At 40.7% G+C, this 14,983-nt stretch overlaps 1 protein-coding gene across 1 annotated transcript in view; it reads right to left on the reverse strand.

Moving 5' to 3' along the window:
* CCDC148 (coiled-coil domain containing 148) overlaps window positions 1-14,983 on the reverse strand; it is a 166,899-nt gene that overhangs the window by 119,931 nt on the left and 31,985 nt on the right. The window contains exon 9 of the mRNA XM_084891466.1: window positions 13,365-13,571. Coding sequence (XP_084747592.1) covers window positions 13,365-13,571 — 207 coding nt within the window. The remainder of the gene's footprint in view (window positions 1-13,364; window positions 13,572-14,983) is intronic.

The raw sequence follows: 14,983 nt of genomic DNA on the forward strand, positions 1-14,983 counted from the left end.
CCAAATGTGAGATGATGTTATGACTTACTGAAATATAAGGCTATCATTACAAAAACCATTAAAAAGTATAGCCTCTTTTTTAGACTTTATAAAATAGGCCCCAATATAGCCACTATGCTTTTTTTAAGCAGATAGTTTAAGAGTAGGGCTATTTTAAGTATTTTACTTGGAACTAAAATGTAGATTCATCAAGTCCCCAAACCCTGTAGAATTTCAATTAACTACCTGCCAAGAGCCATGGATAGGATAATATAGCCGAACAGAGGAAATACCATCTGCTTCTGTGACCCAAAACCACTCTAGTATCAATGCCTATGGCTCCTCAGAGCTCTCTTGATTCTGCCAGTGTTATAGCCATGGTTAACCACAGAGAACTTCTCTGTGATGCCCCAACTGCAAAGGCTTTAGGGAAGCCAGTAATGCGAGGGGTTCATCAATATCCCTGATTATGCTGATGGTTCATGGCACAGTTGATGACAGCAAGACATTCATGAACAAATGTCCTCAATTGGCAGCAGCTACTGAATGCTTGCCAATTGCTGTGGTAAACTAGACGTCTACATTTTTCGAATTACGTTGTTTTTCTTTTCTGATCAAGGAGGTATATAATGTGAGGATTATTAATGTCCAAGAAGAAACTTGCTATATATCCCATTACCAAAAGAGAGAAAAATAACCCTGAGATGATGCCAGAAAGAGAATTGACAGCGATGGACACTGATAGATTGTTATGTGGTAAAAGCGTCCTTTTCCCTGCATCTACTCCCTCAGGCCATGTGACAGATGGGTAAGCTTTTTGTGGTCACTTCTCTCTTTAAGGTGATCTTATGCAGCTAAGTGAAGAGTCAGTGCTGGTTCTGACTCCTGCTCATCTAACCTGCAGACAGCAAGCAGTCATGTTAGCCTAGCACAGCAGGACCCAGACAGCATCGGGGTCAGAGTTATTAATAGCTACACACAACAGAATGCACACAAGTAGCTTAAGAATAAAAGTATTAATTACAGGATTTTAGAAAGTTCACAAAGACTTTGGAAGAATCACAGAAGTAAGCTCTAGATTAAGCTTCCAGGAATAACATCCGGAACTGCATATCACAGAGCTGTCTGGTAAGTCACACTGCTCCAGCCCAAGTAGGAAATTGCTGATCCCAGAACATGCTGCCTTTGCTCATGACCACACCAGTAAAATGGATCTCTATGCCTTCACTGTCGCTTCACATAACTCCACCTTCCTTTAGCTTTTGTTTCAGCAGTTTGATAAGTATGTGCCTCGGTATCATTTTCTTTGTATGTATACATGTTAGGGTTTCCTGAGCTTCTTGAAAATATAGGTTGATATTCATCAAATTTGGTAAGTTCTTGGATATTATTTCTTCAATGTTGCCTTTATCTCATTTTCTCTTATTTCTTTCTGGGACTTTAATTATATATTCAATCTTTTTACTATGTCTTATATCTCACTTATGCTCTCAATTCTATTCTGCTTTTAATTTTTTTTAAAATTTTATCTTTATGTGCTTTAGTTTGAATATTTTTAACCTGTCTTCAAGTTCAGTAATCATGTTTTCTACCCTGTCTTTCCTGCTTTTAAAGCTTATCCAATAAGTTCTCAATTTCAGGAATTGTATTTTGCATTTCTAAGATATCTATTTGATTTATTTATATATTGTAATTCTTCACTAAAATATTAAATATTTTTATACACTTGCCTATCTTTTCTTCCATTTACTTGAATATATTGTATTAACCATAATTATTTTGAAGTTCCTCATTGCTTCTCAGCCTTTTGGCTAAGATCAAGTGTATTTTGAAATTCTTGCCTTTCAACTACAATATATAGATCATTTCTGTATCTGTTTTATCATCAGTCACTTTTTTCTGTTTCTTTGAATGTTTGGTAATTTTTATTGTGTATTGAACATTGTGAGGGATCTATCATAGAGGCTCTAGATTATATTATTTTTCTCTAAACAGTACTAAATCTTTCATTTAAAAGGCAATTAAAATGACGGAAAATCTCCTGGATCTTGTTGATGTGTTATTTTTCCTTTTTTAGGTTAGGTGTCTTTCAGTTTTGTTCATAATCACAGAGTGCAGCCCATATCTTTAAGGCAAGACCATTCTGGAGTAATGGAATGTCTAGAGTATTCCCCAGAATTTCTCCTCTTTAGCTGGACTAGAACTTCAATACCTATAGCTCCCCAAAATGCGAGACCTCTGAAATCTCCACCAAATCCTCAGCCTCCAATAGTTGTTCTCTATTGGCCTTTTGGTATCTCACTCTATATATTCAGAGCTTACAAGTTGCAAAGGACTCATCAGGTATTTTTATATGCATTTTAGAGGCTCTTTATTTGCTGCTTCTTTATCAGTGGTACCCTGATCCCAAATCTCAGCTACCTTTATATCCCAAACTCCTATCTCTTCTTCCTATAGTCTATCAGGACTATAATTTTCTGCTTGGGTTACATTTATTTCCACCTCATATTGAAAAAAAAGACACCAGGAAGAAATCCAGAGTGAATTAGAGCTCACCTTAGAAACTTTTCTTATTTCAAGGGTATTATCCACCACTGGTTGTCCAATACCTGCAAATGGTGTTTTACCATGTTATCACAGTTGCTTACCTTGATATCAGTCATCCATTATCACTGGAATTGGAACTGAAAAACACACTTGTATTTTGAATTAAAATATAATTTACCATCTGATTTGTGAAACCTAAGTTGAAGTCTATATTCTAGCATCCAAGGAAACTGAAATCTATGGAGAAGGGAAATCATGAAAGGAGTGGATGCTATGAGAAACTACCAAAATGAGAAAAGAGTGTTCAAATAATATTTATTCAAAAAAGTATATTTTACCTTTCCTAACTACCATGGCTTCTTGATTAAGATACACAATTGGCTAGTGATGAGAATAAGCACAAAAACAATATGAACTGGAGAAGAAAACAAGTGCCTGGTAAATTAGTTCATGCCTTAAATGTGCCTCAGCTTTTTAGGTTACCAGGTTTTATTTTTAAAACCACATTTGACATCTCAGAATATTCAGTGTTGACAATTAAGAATTGAAATTCACTTCTTTTGTGTGTGTGGGGGTGTGTGTGTGTGTAATTACTTCTTAATGACTTTGCATATCCACATACTTGTTTCTACAGCAAGCTTCCTCTTAAGTAAGGCAAAAAGAAGGCAGTGAAAGTAGTACTATATCAGAAGGCATTATAAGAAGGGGAAGATGCCTAAGATTTATTATATACTTTATTTCAACAAAGTTACTGAGCACCTACTGTATTCACAGCACTGAAGAATCTGCTATATTGAGAGAGGGGGTGAAGACATCGGGGAATTGGAGGGGATGTATATAATGCCAAGATGTATAAGATGGGACTTTTCCTTGCAGTTGTGCAGGAGACGTGGATTTTTTAGTATGCCATAATCGCTGGCAAGTCAGGATTATATACAAGGGGTTAGGGATCACCAAGAGAGAATTGAATCAAGGAGGTCTTCCTATAGCAGACATTTGAGCTCTATCTTGAAGATGAGTGAGACTTAGCCAGACAAAGAAAGGTAGGAGGGACATTCTAGGCAAAGCTAATAACAAGCACAGAGTCAGGAAATAAAATATTGTACAAATGGAGAGGGAGAGTAGATTACAAGGAGGTTTGTATTTCTAATTTGTAAAGTGTAAGGTAGAATGTGTCAAGAAGGAAGGCTGGAGAGGGAGCTGGGGTCCATGCTACTGAGGACTCGGAAAGCCATGCCAAGGAATCTGGCCGTTATTATAAGCACAGGGGTGCCACTGAGGAGTTGCCATCAAGGAATGAAATAACCCAAACTGCACTTGAGGTAAAGCATTCTGCCTGTGGTTTAAAGGAAGATTCCCGAAGGGCAGGGTGCTAAGCATCGCTGTCAGAGGACGGCTGTAGTCGGTCAGGAACAATGTTCCAGGGTCCAGTGATAGATGAAAGGAGGAGACAATTAAGATATAAAATGTTCTGAAGTTGGTACATGGCTATGAGGGTGAGAGAGAAAAAGAAACTAAGATAATTTTCAAGAAAGAAGTATCACCTACTAGGAGAAAACAAAGATTCTATTTCAGATAATGAGTTAGAGGCATCTGTAGACTTCTAAGTTGATATAACCCATATGTAGCCAGACAAATGAAGTTCAAGAAAGAGCTGTTCTGAGATGGGAAAAAAGAGTTGAGAGTAACTATATATAATAAAAGCCCAGTGACTGAATGGCAGAGCAACCAGAATGACCGGTTGACCAATCGCTATGATATGCACTGACCACCAGGAGTCAGACGCTCAAGACAGGAGCTGCCCCCTGGTGGTCAGTGCATTACACAGTGGGAGCACTGCTCAGGTGAAAGGGATGAGCTTCTGCTTCTGCTGCAAACCCCTGGCTAATGGACAAGAACCCAGGTTGTGGTCATCACCTCCTCACCCCAGGCTCCTCCTCCTCATTCCCTACCATCTCCTCTGGGCTCGCAGAGCTGACCCTGGAGGTTGGGAGGTGGGTTCGTGGCTGCCACGGGATTGAGCCCTATTCCTCCACCTTTCAGTGATATTGTCCCTGGGTCCAGCCCCAACTGGGTCCACTGGAGAGGCAGGTGTTCCAGTTCCACAGAAGATGCTGGACCAGGGAGCAGCTGCTCAGAGGTGGGTCTACAGTGACTCAGCCGACTGGGATGAGTGATGCTCCCACTGTGGGCCAATTTCTACAGGCCACGTCCCCCACCAGTGAACAAATCACATGCACCGGGCCTCTAGTTAGCATATAAAGTAGGTAAAGTCATAAGGGTTTTGGGAACTAACAAAGTAAAGAGAGAAGAGAGAAGTGTAAAGACAGAAACCTGGAGGACACCAGGGTTTTAGGAGTAATGACAATACATGGGAAAACTAAAAATCACCCTCAGATGTGGTCACATGAATAATTATTTAGATGTTAACGGAATGAATGATGTCAAAGAATAAGTAATCAAAAGTGAGAAATGAAGCCGAGAGGTCCACTAGACTAAGGATGGAAGAATGAATTAGTTAATATGGAGGTCACTGGTGACCTTGGGAGAGGAAAGGATTGTGGTAACATGAAGGGGTCTGAGGTCCTGAAGAAAACAATATAGGTTATTCTTCCAAAAGGTTGATTTGAAGCAAAAGGGTAGAGATTAGGGACCACCCAGGAATGAGAGGATGACTTAGAGTCAAGAGAATATTTTATTTGGATAAGAAAGACTTAACCATATTTACAGGCTGGGAGAAATACCCCACAGAGTAAGAGGAAAAAAGATAAGGAAAGTGATAAACATTAAAACTAAGTATTAACATGCTTACATGGATCAGAATCATGTAAGCATGTTAAATCAGAGGGGAGGGCTGGGTATGAACAGGTAGAAGGCATCACATTCCTTATCAGGAGGAAAGCCAGAGGCTACAGAAACAGAAAGACATAGGGTGGGGAAGCAAGAATTAGGAGTCAATTTCATCCCTTCATGGCTTCTTTTTTTTATAAAACTAGAGGCCCAGTGCATGAATTCATGCATGGATGGAGTGGCCTGCGAGGATCAGGCCGAAACTGGAAGTTCAATACCGCCTGCAGCTCTGCCTGCTGCTCCCACTCATCCTGGCCCCACTGCACCTGCAGCAGGCTTGCACCAGTCAGTCCCAATTGGAAGAGATTTGCAACACAGCAGTGGTGCTTGCCAGCCATGAGCCTATCATCTGGAACCAACCCTGAGGGAGATAGGGAGAGGGAGGGGAGAGTGCAATTGGCCCTTTGGATGGTGAACTCTCTTACCAGCCCAGGATCCAGATCTGTCCTGCTGATGTTTGCGCAGGTTGTCAGGATCCACCTGGCAGCCATTTTTATATGTATTTTTTCTTTGCAGAACATCTAGGAAGGAGAAGCGGTGGCAATGCCTGAAGCCAACTTGCAGGAGGCCTGTGGCACTGTCAAGATCAGGGGTCCTCAAACTTTTTAAAGTGGGGGCCAGATCACGGTCCCTCAGAGAGCTGGAGGGCCGGACTATATGAACTACTAATTCCTACTGTAACACCTCGGCTGCGCTCACTGCCCAAAAAACTGGCGGGCCGGATCAGACTCCTCTGCGGGCCACATGTGGCCCGCAAGCCGTAGTTTGAAGACCCCTGGTCAAGATCATGCCAACAGCACTGGTCCTTCGATGCCTGGCCCATTCTCCAGAGATTGGGTCTACAGGACTACTGAGGGAGGGAGTGGCTGCCACCAAACTGGTGGGCCACAGGGACAGGTCGGTCAACTGAGCGGCACTCTTGCTATGAGAGTGCATTGACTACTAGGGGACAGCTCCTGAGTTGAGTGTCTGCCCCCTGGTGGGCAGTGTGCATCATAGCAACTGGTCAACTGGTCATTGGGTCACTTAGGCTTTTATATATATATATACATAGGAGGTGGAGAGTCTCTTGAGAATTTGGTGAGGACAGTGTATGGTGTTAGGTAAGGGTCTTGTAAGGACTGGTGACCCTTTGAAACAGTCATAAAAGGAATGGGGAGAATTGGCAAACTAACAATTTAAGGCCTCTCACGTGGCACTGGGAAATCCAGGTGAAGCTGACTTTTCCTAGAGGCACCTGGCCATCCAGCATGGCTGCAGAAGACATCATGTGTGTGAGGGATCTGGGAATGAGCTTTCCAGGCTGCTAAGGAAGCAAGCCCACACCTTGCTAGTGATCTGGGTCAGAGCTGGTAATCTGGGAAAGATTAGGAGATCAGAGAGCAGGTTTTGTGGGAGAAGAATGAAAGTTCTACTCCCCCACTTCCTTCTTATGCCTCTGGCAAGAAGCCTAAAAGCCTCTATTTGCTACAGCAACTGTAACTGATAGAACACCAAAACAGAAAAAGAGAAAGAAATTCATTATTTCAAAATTCTTCTAACACTATTCTTAAAAGACACACACCATCTAAATCAACTCCTAGAAGCCCTTTTAAATTCCAAGACCGAAAACAAAATTATGGTTAAATGTTTAATTAATGTTTATTATAGCTAGCATGTTAGTTTCAGAAAGGTCAAATTTATGATACAATGAAGTGATATTTTTCACATTCTGTGGGTCTAGTTTATAGCACATTGGAGCCCACAGCATAATAAATATCTTCTATTATTCTGTAAGATGATTGTATGCAAAGCTTTGTAGGGCTGAGATAATATTGAATTTCAAGTCAAATGAGCTGGCGTGAACCTCAGGCAAGTCAGTTTATCTCTCAGGACTCAGCTTTCAGACTTGGAAAATGCAGGAGGGGGATAAATCTCAGAGTTTCCTTCCAGGTTAAAAAAAAAAAAAATCATGAGCATAACTCGATATTTTAAATTAGTATTAGAATCGATAGGGTTACCCTTTTTATGATGTATTTTTGGTCCTGGCTATCTATTCTTGCACCTCAGTCCCTAATCAGGAACACAAACACCAATGATAACACCGTCTCTATGGGAAATAAAATCCATTTTAGCACAGTGTAATTTATGCACCAATTTCTCCGTTCTCTGTCCGAATTTAATCCTGGGAGGCTTCATCTCCAAAAATTCAGAGATATTTGTTCATCCTCTTGTGACCATGGTCACAAGACACTCCCTATTTTGTGTCTAGGATCCAAGCAGCTAATTTCAGTGGGTGGGCACTCTGGAGAAACCCCTGCACATTTTAACTTAGATTTGTCATTGATGATAAAAGGAGAAAATACCCAATTAAGCATCTATTGGAAGGCTGAGATGTAGGGGGCTCTTATTAGAGTATGCCTGATACACTGAACAGCACAATGTGTGGGAAATAATAAAAGCACAGCATTGTGTTTATCCCCATTCAGATGTTTCTGTCACTCGATGAAAAGTAGTGACAGAGCCCAGGGCTCCCTCTTGGGTTTCAAAGGATCTCAAAGTCACTTGAAGTCACAAAATACAGTCTTGATTAAAAATTAAATGGTCTCGTTCCAAGATTAATCAACTCTTCCCTCTTCATTCAGAAGATGACATCTTTCATTCCCTAGATGCTTAGACCCTCAGTACACAGGTGGGAGGGAAAAGGAGAAGAGAGGTCAAGGAAAGGACCGCAGAGTTCTGATCATACTGGTGACTGACACTGTCCCAAGCAAACCTGGCAGGTGGGTAATGCTGACTCTTGCTCTCCTGCTAGTTCTGTTGCCATGATCATGAGCTGAACTGTTCTCAAGAAATTCCCCTGGTGTGGGCCATACATATTTTCCTCTGACCAGCTCCTTCGCTTCCACCTTTCAGACTCTCATTTATTGTAGTTCCACTGCACTGTTTTGGGGGTCTCCTTAGCTGTGGCAGGAGAATGCCTTTGAAAATGACCCTTGCCACTAGCCAATGATTTCTTAAATGGGGTACATAAAAGACTGATAGAGAACATTTCATGAGGTCATTCCGGCTTCCATTTAGGATGTAGAAAAATGTTGCTCCCACATTAAACACAATAAAAAGTGAAATAACCTATAACATCAGAACTTTTTTTGAACCAACCAGAGTGTAGAGGCCACAGTGCAATAAAGTAGCATGAGATGGCTCCAAGAAGAAAAACAGAGGGCTCGAAGAAGAGAGGCAATGTGAGAACCCGCTTACCTGAGGCAGAGCACCTGAGGAAGACAAGCCACCTGAGAAGTGGAGACGAAGACTGCAACTAACGCTCCATAATGACTCTGTAGTTGGCAGTTAGATAGACATGCATAGAGCAAGGCTCTTGAGCCAGGTTCAGAAGGTCACCAGGGTAGAAAGCCCCGGGTGCCTGTAATGAACAAAACTGAGAAAATGAGGATCTAGCCCTAGCATATCGGTGGTCATGAGATTCAGACCCCCTGAATTTTCTTATTGCTGGCCATGCTCTTAGAGGGGGAACAAATAAGGAGGCTGAAGAATAGTCCTTAAGCATTAAGCCCCCAGGACAATGGGGATCTAACCCACAATCAAATACATCTAGGCCTGGGTTGTGTTTCAGCTCCAGGCCCAGAAAAGCAGCAAAACCAGACAAACAAGGCCAGAGCTGACCTCGGGACCAGCTACATTAACTAATGACCCTACCCAGGCACCAACCAATCAGTGAAGCCCACGACCCTGAAAGGACACCAGTGGAAAGCTGATGAATATTCAATTGGGATCCTCTCCTGAACCCTCCCCTAAAATCTTCACACTTAAAAGCCATTAGGATGGAGGGACCCAGTCTGCCCTCACTCCCCCCAGCCCAGAACACACCTCTGCTTTTCCCTTTCTTCTCCCTCACTTCTTCCTCTCTCCCCTTCTCCCCCTCTGCCCCCATAACCTTTTCCTTCCTCTTTCCTAAGCTCCAAGGGCCCTTCTTTTGCCTCTGGAAATTGTTTCCTGATCCCCTTTCTTCTACCACTCACTTCTTCTACCTCTGTGACTCTCTTATATAATAGTTTGAGTCTTGAATCTGAATTCTTTCCTAGCCAGTACCAAAGTTGCTAAACCAAGGTCCAGTCTGACTCCAGCAGTCTAACATCTGGTGCCATTGGGCCACCAACAAATTTGTAGTTAATTTTTTCTAATTTGCTGCTGTATAGAAGAAGCCATGGAAGCTACAGACACAAGGGGAATTTACACCCCCTTATAGATTTTTCTCCACATACCTCACAGAATGCTCATAAGAACATAAGGGTCCGAATGGGGGAGCAGAGGAAGCATCCTAAGGTGGTGCAAGTCTGTGAGGGAGGAACAAAAGCACCCAGGGGTGGGGAGAGATGAAGAGCAGCAAACCCAGCAGGGCCCAGGGTGGACTCATTACAACTGGGGAAGGGGAACAAAGAAACCCTCCTCCCCTTGGGGAGGGGCAGGAAGCACTCTCCCGCACAGGTACCACCAAGATACCAGGCAGGACTTGTTTGCCCTGGGGAGGAGGGCAGGATTACTGAGTAGGTTCTAGCCCCAAAGCCCAGGGACGTAGGTCCTGCCTAACTGAGACTGAGGCTGAACCAGGAGAGCATAAAGCCTCTTCCCCTACCAGACTGGCAAGTGTCTTCTGAGAATCTACTGCAGAGAAGAAGCAAGAGGGGCAAGTCTCTCCCTCAGGACAGGCTATAAACAAAGTAATACAAGTTGCACCAAACTGGAAACAATGGTGAATGGATAAATGGTGATAAAGCATATCATGGAATACTACTCAGAATTTAAAAAGAATTATTAATATATATAATAACATGGTTATATTGCAAATGCATTATGCTAAGTGAAAAAAAATCAGACTCAAAAGATCACAAACTATATGGTTACATTTATATGACACTAGAGGCCCAGTGCATGAAAATCATGCACGGGTGGCTGGGAGAGTCCCTCAGTCGCATTCACCCTCTGGGAGCCCTCCAGGGATGTCCAACTGAAGGCTTAGGCCCTCTCACCCTCCTCCCCATGGAAGAATTTGCATATTAGCCTTTTATTATTTAAGATTATAGAATGGGAAAAACTACATGGGCAGAGATTCCTTACCACAGGCTGGAGGTAGATGAGGGGCTAACTACAAAGGAGTATGAAGAAGTTTTGAATGGTGATGGGTCATTTCTATATCTTGATTGTGGTGATGTCATGCATTTGTCAAAATTCATAGAACAGTACACTTAAAGGGGTGGCTATACTATATAGAACACATTTTAAACACAATTAAAAATTAAAAAGAAAGCAATTTTATTTAAATTAAGAAGTTCTGTTCATCAAAACTCACCATTAAGAGAGTGAAGAGACAAGTCACAGATTGGGAGAAAATAAAAAGAAATACAACACCCTAACCTGTTTGGCTCAGTGGTTAGAGCATAGGCCTGGGGACTCAAGGGTCCCAGGTTCGATTCCAGTCAAGGGCATGTACACTAGGGGGTGTGCAGGAGGCAGCTGATCAATGTTTCTAAATCTCTTTCCCTCTCTCTTCCTCTCTGTAAAAAATCAATAAAATATATATTTTTTAAAAGAAATATAACTTGCAAACAGAAAATATAGAGAATATACAAATGAATAAGAAAAAAAAAGATAACCCAATAGAATAAAAATAAGCAAAAGACTTAAGTGGCATTACAAAAGAGGATATCCAAATGGCCAAATATATATGAAAAGTTGTTCAATATCTTTATCCTAAATGCAAATGGAAATCATAATAAGGTAATCCTATACCTCCACCAGATAAGCTAAAGTTAAAGATTGGCAATACAAATGTAGGTGAGGATATGGAACTGAAAGTGGTTGCAAATGTCTATAAACAACCTTTGAAAATCTATTTGGCAGTATTTACTAAACTAAGCACACCTGAATCTTATAATCCAGCAATTCCACTCCCAAGTATTTATTCAATAAAATCGAGTTCAAGAGAACCCAAATAAATAAAATCAGAAATAAAAAAGACTGACACCACATGCCAACAAATTGGACACACTGGAAGAAATGGATAAATTTACAGAAACATACCATCCTCTAAAACTGAATCGAGAAGAAACAGAATATCTGGACAGACTGATTATAACTAACAAAATTGAAGCAGTAATAATAAAAAAAAACTCACAACAAACAACAGTCCTGGACTAAATGGCTCCACGGGTGAATTTTACCAAACATTCATAGAAGAACTTACACCTGTCCTTCTCAAACTAGTCAAAAAAAAAAATTCAAGAGGGAAGATTCACAAGCTCCTTTTATAAAGACAGCCTAATCCTAACTTCAAAACCAGATAAAGATACTACAAAGAAAGAAAATTATAGGACAATATTCCTAATAAACATGGATGCAAAAATTCTCAACAAAATATTAGCAGACCAAAGTTAGTAATACTTTAAAAAGATCACCCACCATGATCAAGTGGGCATTTATTTCTGGGATGAAGATTGCTACAATATCGACAAATCAATCAACATGATTCATTTTTAAAAAATGAAGGAAAAAATCATATGATCATATCAATAAATGCACAGAAACCTATTAACAAAATCCAGCACCCATTTATGATAAAAACTCTCAGCAAACTGGGAACTCAACATAATAAAGTCCATATATAACAAACGCACAACCAACATCATACTCAATGGGAAAAATCGAAAAGTGTTTCCCTTAAGATCTGGAATACGTCAGGGATGTCCACCTTCACCACTCTTACTCAATGTAAGTGAAAAGCAGCCACGTTGGAAACAAGTAAAACTGTCATTATTCACAGATGATCTGATACTGTACATAGAGAACCCTAAAGATTCCACCAAAAACACCCAGCACTGACAAATGAACTCAGTAAAGTAGCAACATACAAAATAAATATTCAAAAGTTGTTTGCATTTTTATTTTTATTTATTTATTTATTTTAAAATATATTTTATTGATTTTTTTACAGAGAGGAAGGGAGAGGGATAGAGAGCTAGAAACATCGATGAGAGAGAAACATCGACCAGCTAGCTGCCTCTTGCACACTCCCTATCGGGGATGTGCCCGCAACCAATGTACATGCCCCTGACCGGAATTGAACCCGGGACCTTTCAGTCCGCAGGCTGACGCTCTATCACTGAGCCAAACCGGTTCCAGCTGTTTGCATTTTTATACACCAATAAATGAACTATCACCAAGGGAAACTTAAAGAGCAATCCCATTCACAATTGCTTCAAAAATAATAAAATACCTAGGAATAAATTTAACCGAGACCTGTACTCAGAAAATTATAAGATACTGCAAAAAGAAACTTAAAAAAAAAAAAAAAAAAAAAAAAAAGACAAATAAATGTAAGCATATACTGTGCTCGTGGATAGGAAAAATTAAAACCAGAGATAGCTCCTCTGAACATCAGGCACCAGTCCTCAAGCCTCCAACTACAGGGGTGACCCACTAACCTCCCCAAGCCGTCCTAGAGGCGCCTCACTGGGTGTGAGGAGGAAGGAAACCCCATCGCCTCGCCCTCTCACTTTATTGAGGTCTCACACACAGCCCATCAAGCTCTCCAAAAATATCTCTTCACAGACTCTCTTTCCTCTCCATAACTTGACCCTTTTTTAAAATGTGAAGGAGAGGTTCACGAATCTTTGAGCCAGCATCAGACGGTAACTGTACAATTACACTCTGTGTTTTCACCCAGTACCTCACTCTGGCGTGCAGCACGTATGGTTTGGCTGTAGGCTCTCATCTCCCAATCAGGACTTCAATATTAAGCTCCTGTTAGCGGAACTTCGGCTCGAACCCTATGAAATTCTTGATTGTTCATGGTTTGAACTAACACTTTTATTCAAAATAGGCTTTTTAAAGAAAATGAACTTTAGTTAGAATTTGAACAAGAGGGAAAAGTGGATTCTTAACTGAATACCCATGAAAACACTGAAATACCTTGTGCAAAGCATCTCTCTCACCTTGGCTTTCAGGTCAGCACACAAATCCTGCTGCTTTTTCCTGTCCTTGGCCAATGTGCTCTCCATTTCATGAGCCGCACAGGCCTCGGCAAGTGTCAGCACAGCCTTCTGTATAAAATCCCTCCTATTCTTACTCCAATTGGATAGCAGGACCTTTCGCTGCTCCCTTGCAAAGTGATACTGGTCACAACATTTCTCATGTTCAACCTGAAAAGAAAACGGATGGATATTAATACACTCATTACACTTACAACGAAAGTGAGACTATGCCTTATGTCATTGTTATGAAAATGAATAAAATAAATTATAACAACGGATATTTAGTGGGGACAAACATCTTAATAGTTCATACAGCACCTTGGACTTGGTTCCTGTCCCAGAGTTCTGAGCCTGTGGCTAACTGGTGACTGGGGACTGTAAATCCATAGTTTCCTCATACAGGATGGAGTCAGACACAGGCGGCCCTATAATAAATTCCACTTCTACATGGCAATGAATCTATGAGCAGAAAGCATTATTTCCCCTATATATAATTTCAAAAATACTCCATCTTTAAATTAGTTCTGGTATTTTAACAATTCGTTTAAGTGCTTCAGCAGTTTGACATGTGCTAATAAGCATTAAAAATTGTTACAATAATCCTGAAAACTCAATTTGCCCTTGATAATGGAAACATTCAGATGTTAAGTTGTCTAAACTTAAAGTAATTATAGAAATGACATTAGCCCTTCCCATCCCACGCTCCTGAGGGACATGGCATTCTCACATCAGCACCAGAGGTTCCTGTTGCCCATGAATCCCAAGCAGAGGAGATCTCAGCCTTGAGGGGAGGAACAGGAATAGAGAGAGCCTGAGTGGTTGGAAAAAATATCTGTAGGTGATTCTGAAATGCTCATTATATAAATGTGTCTCCCGAAGTTGAGTCACTGACCTAAATAATTCTTTATTTTGCCAGTACTGTATAGATGATGTTTCTGAATTTGATACATTATTGAACCTCTAAATGGTGTGAAAAAAGAAGGTCGAAATCAGGGAACGGTTGGTCCCACCTAAAAGAATAATACAGGTTTGTTTAATCAGGCACATGATGAAACAGGCTATGGCTTCACTTACACCAAACATCCACTGCTCAAAATCTGTTCGGTAAACTTTTTAGCTTTGTTTCCCTAAGCCAAAAATACACTTAAAACCTGTCAAACATTAAGAAAGGAAGCATGCCCCATGCAGAAATGCATACTAATCAGCCCACTGTAAGAAGTATATGTAAAAATCTTTATTATGTAAATAGTAGGCAAATATAAAAAAACGTCTACAAATATAAAAATGACAGCTGGTCACAGAAGCAACTAGATTTGACAGGGGATAAAAAGAAAGATCTAATTTAATAAATTAAGACTTTTAAAAATTCTAGAGTGAATTATTTATTATATAACATGTTTTTTTAATGTGGTGTGTTGTGTGTCTTTTTTCAGAGAGAAAAAGAGAAAGAGAGAGATAGCAACCATTTGCTTCTCATACACACTCCACCTGGGACTGAACCCACAACCTCGGTATGTGCCATGACTGGAAATCAAACCTGTGAACTTTTGATGTACAGGACAATGCTCCAACCAACTGAG

This window comes from Pipistrellus hanaki (genome assembly GCF_964339955.1).
Source record: "Pipistrellus hanaki genome assembly, chromosome: 8".
Taxonomy (NCBI): Eukaryota; Metazoa; Chordata; class Mammalia; order Chiroptera; family Vespertilionidae; genus Pipistrellus; species Pipistrellus hanaki.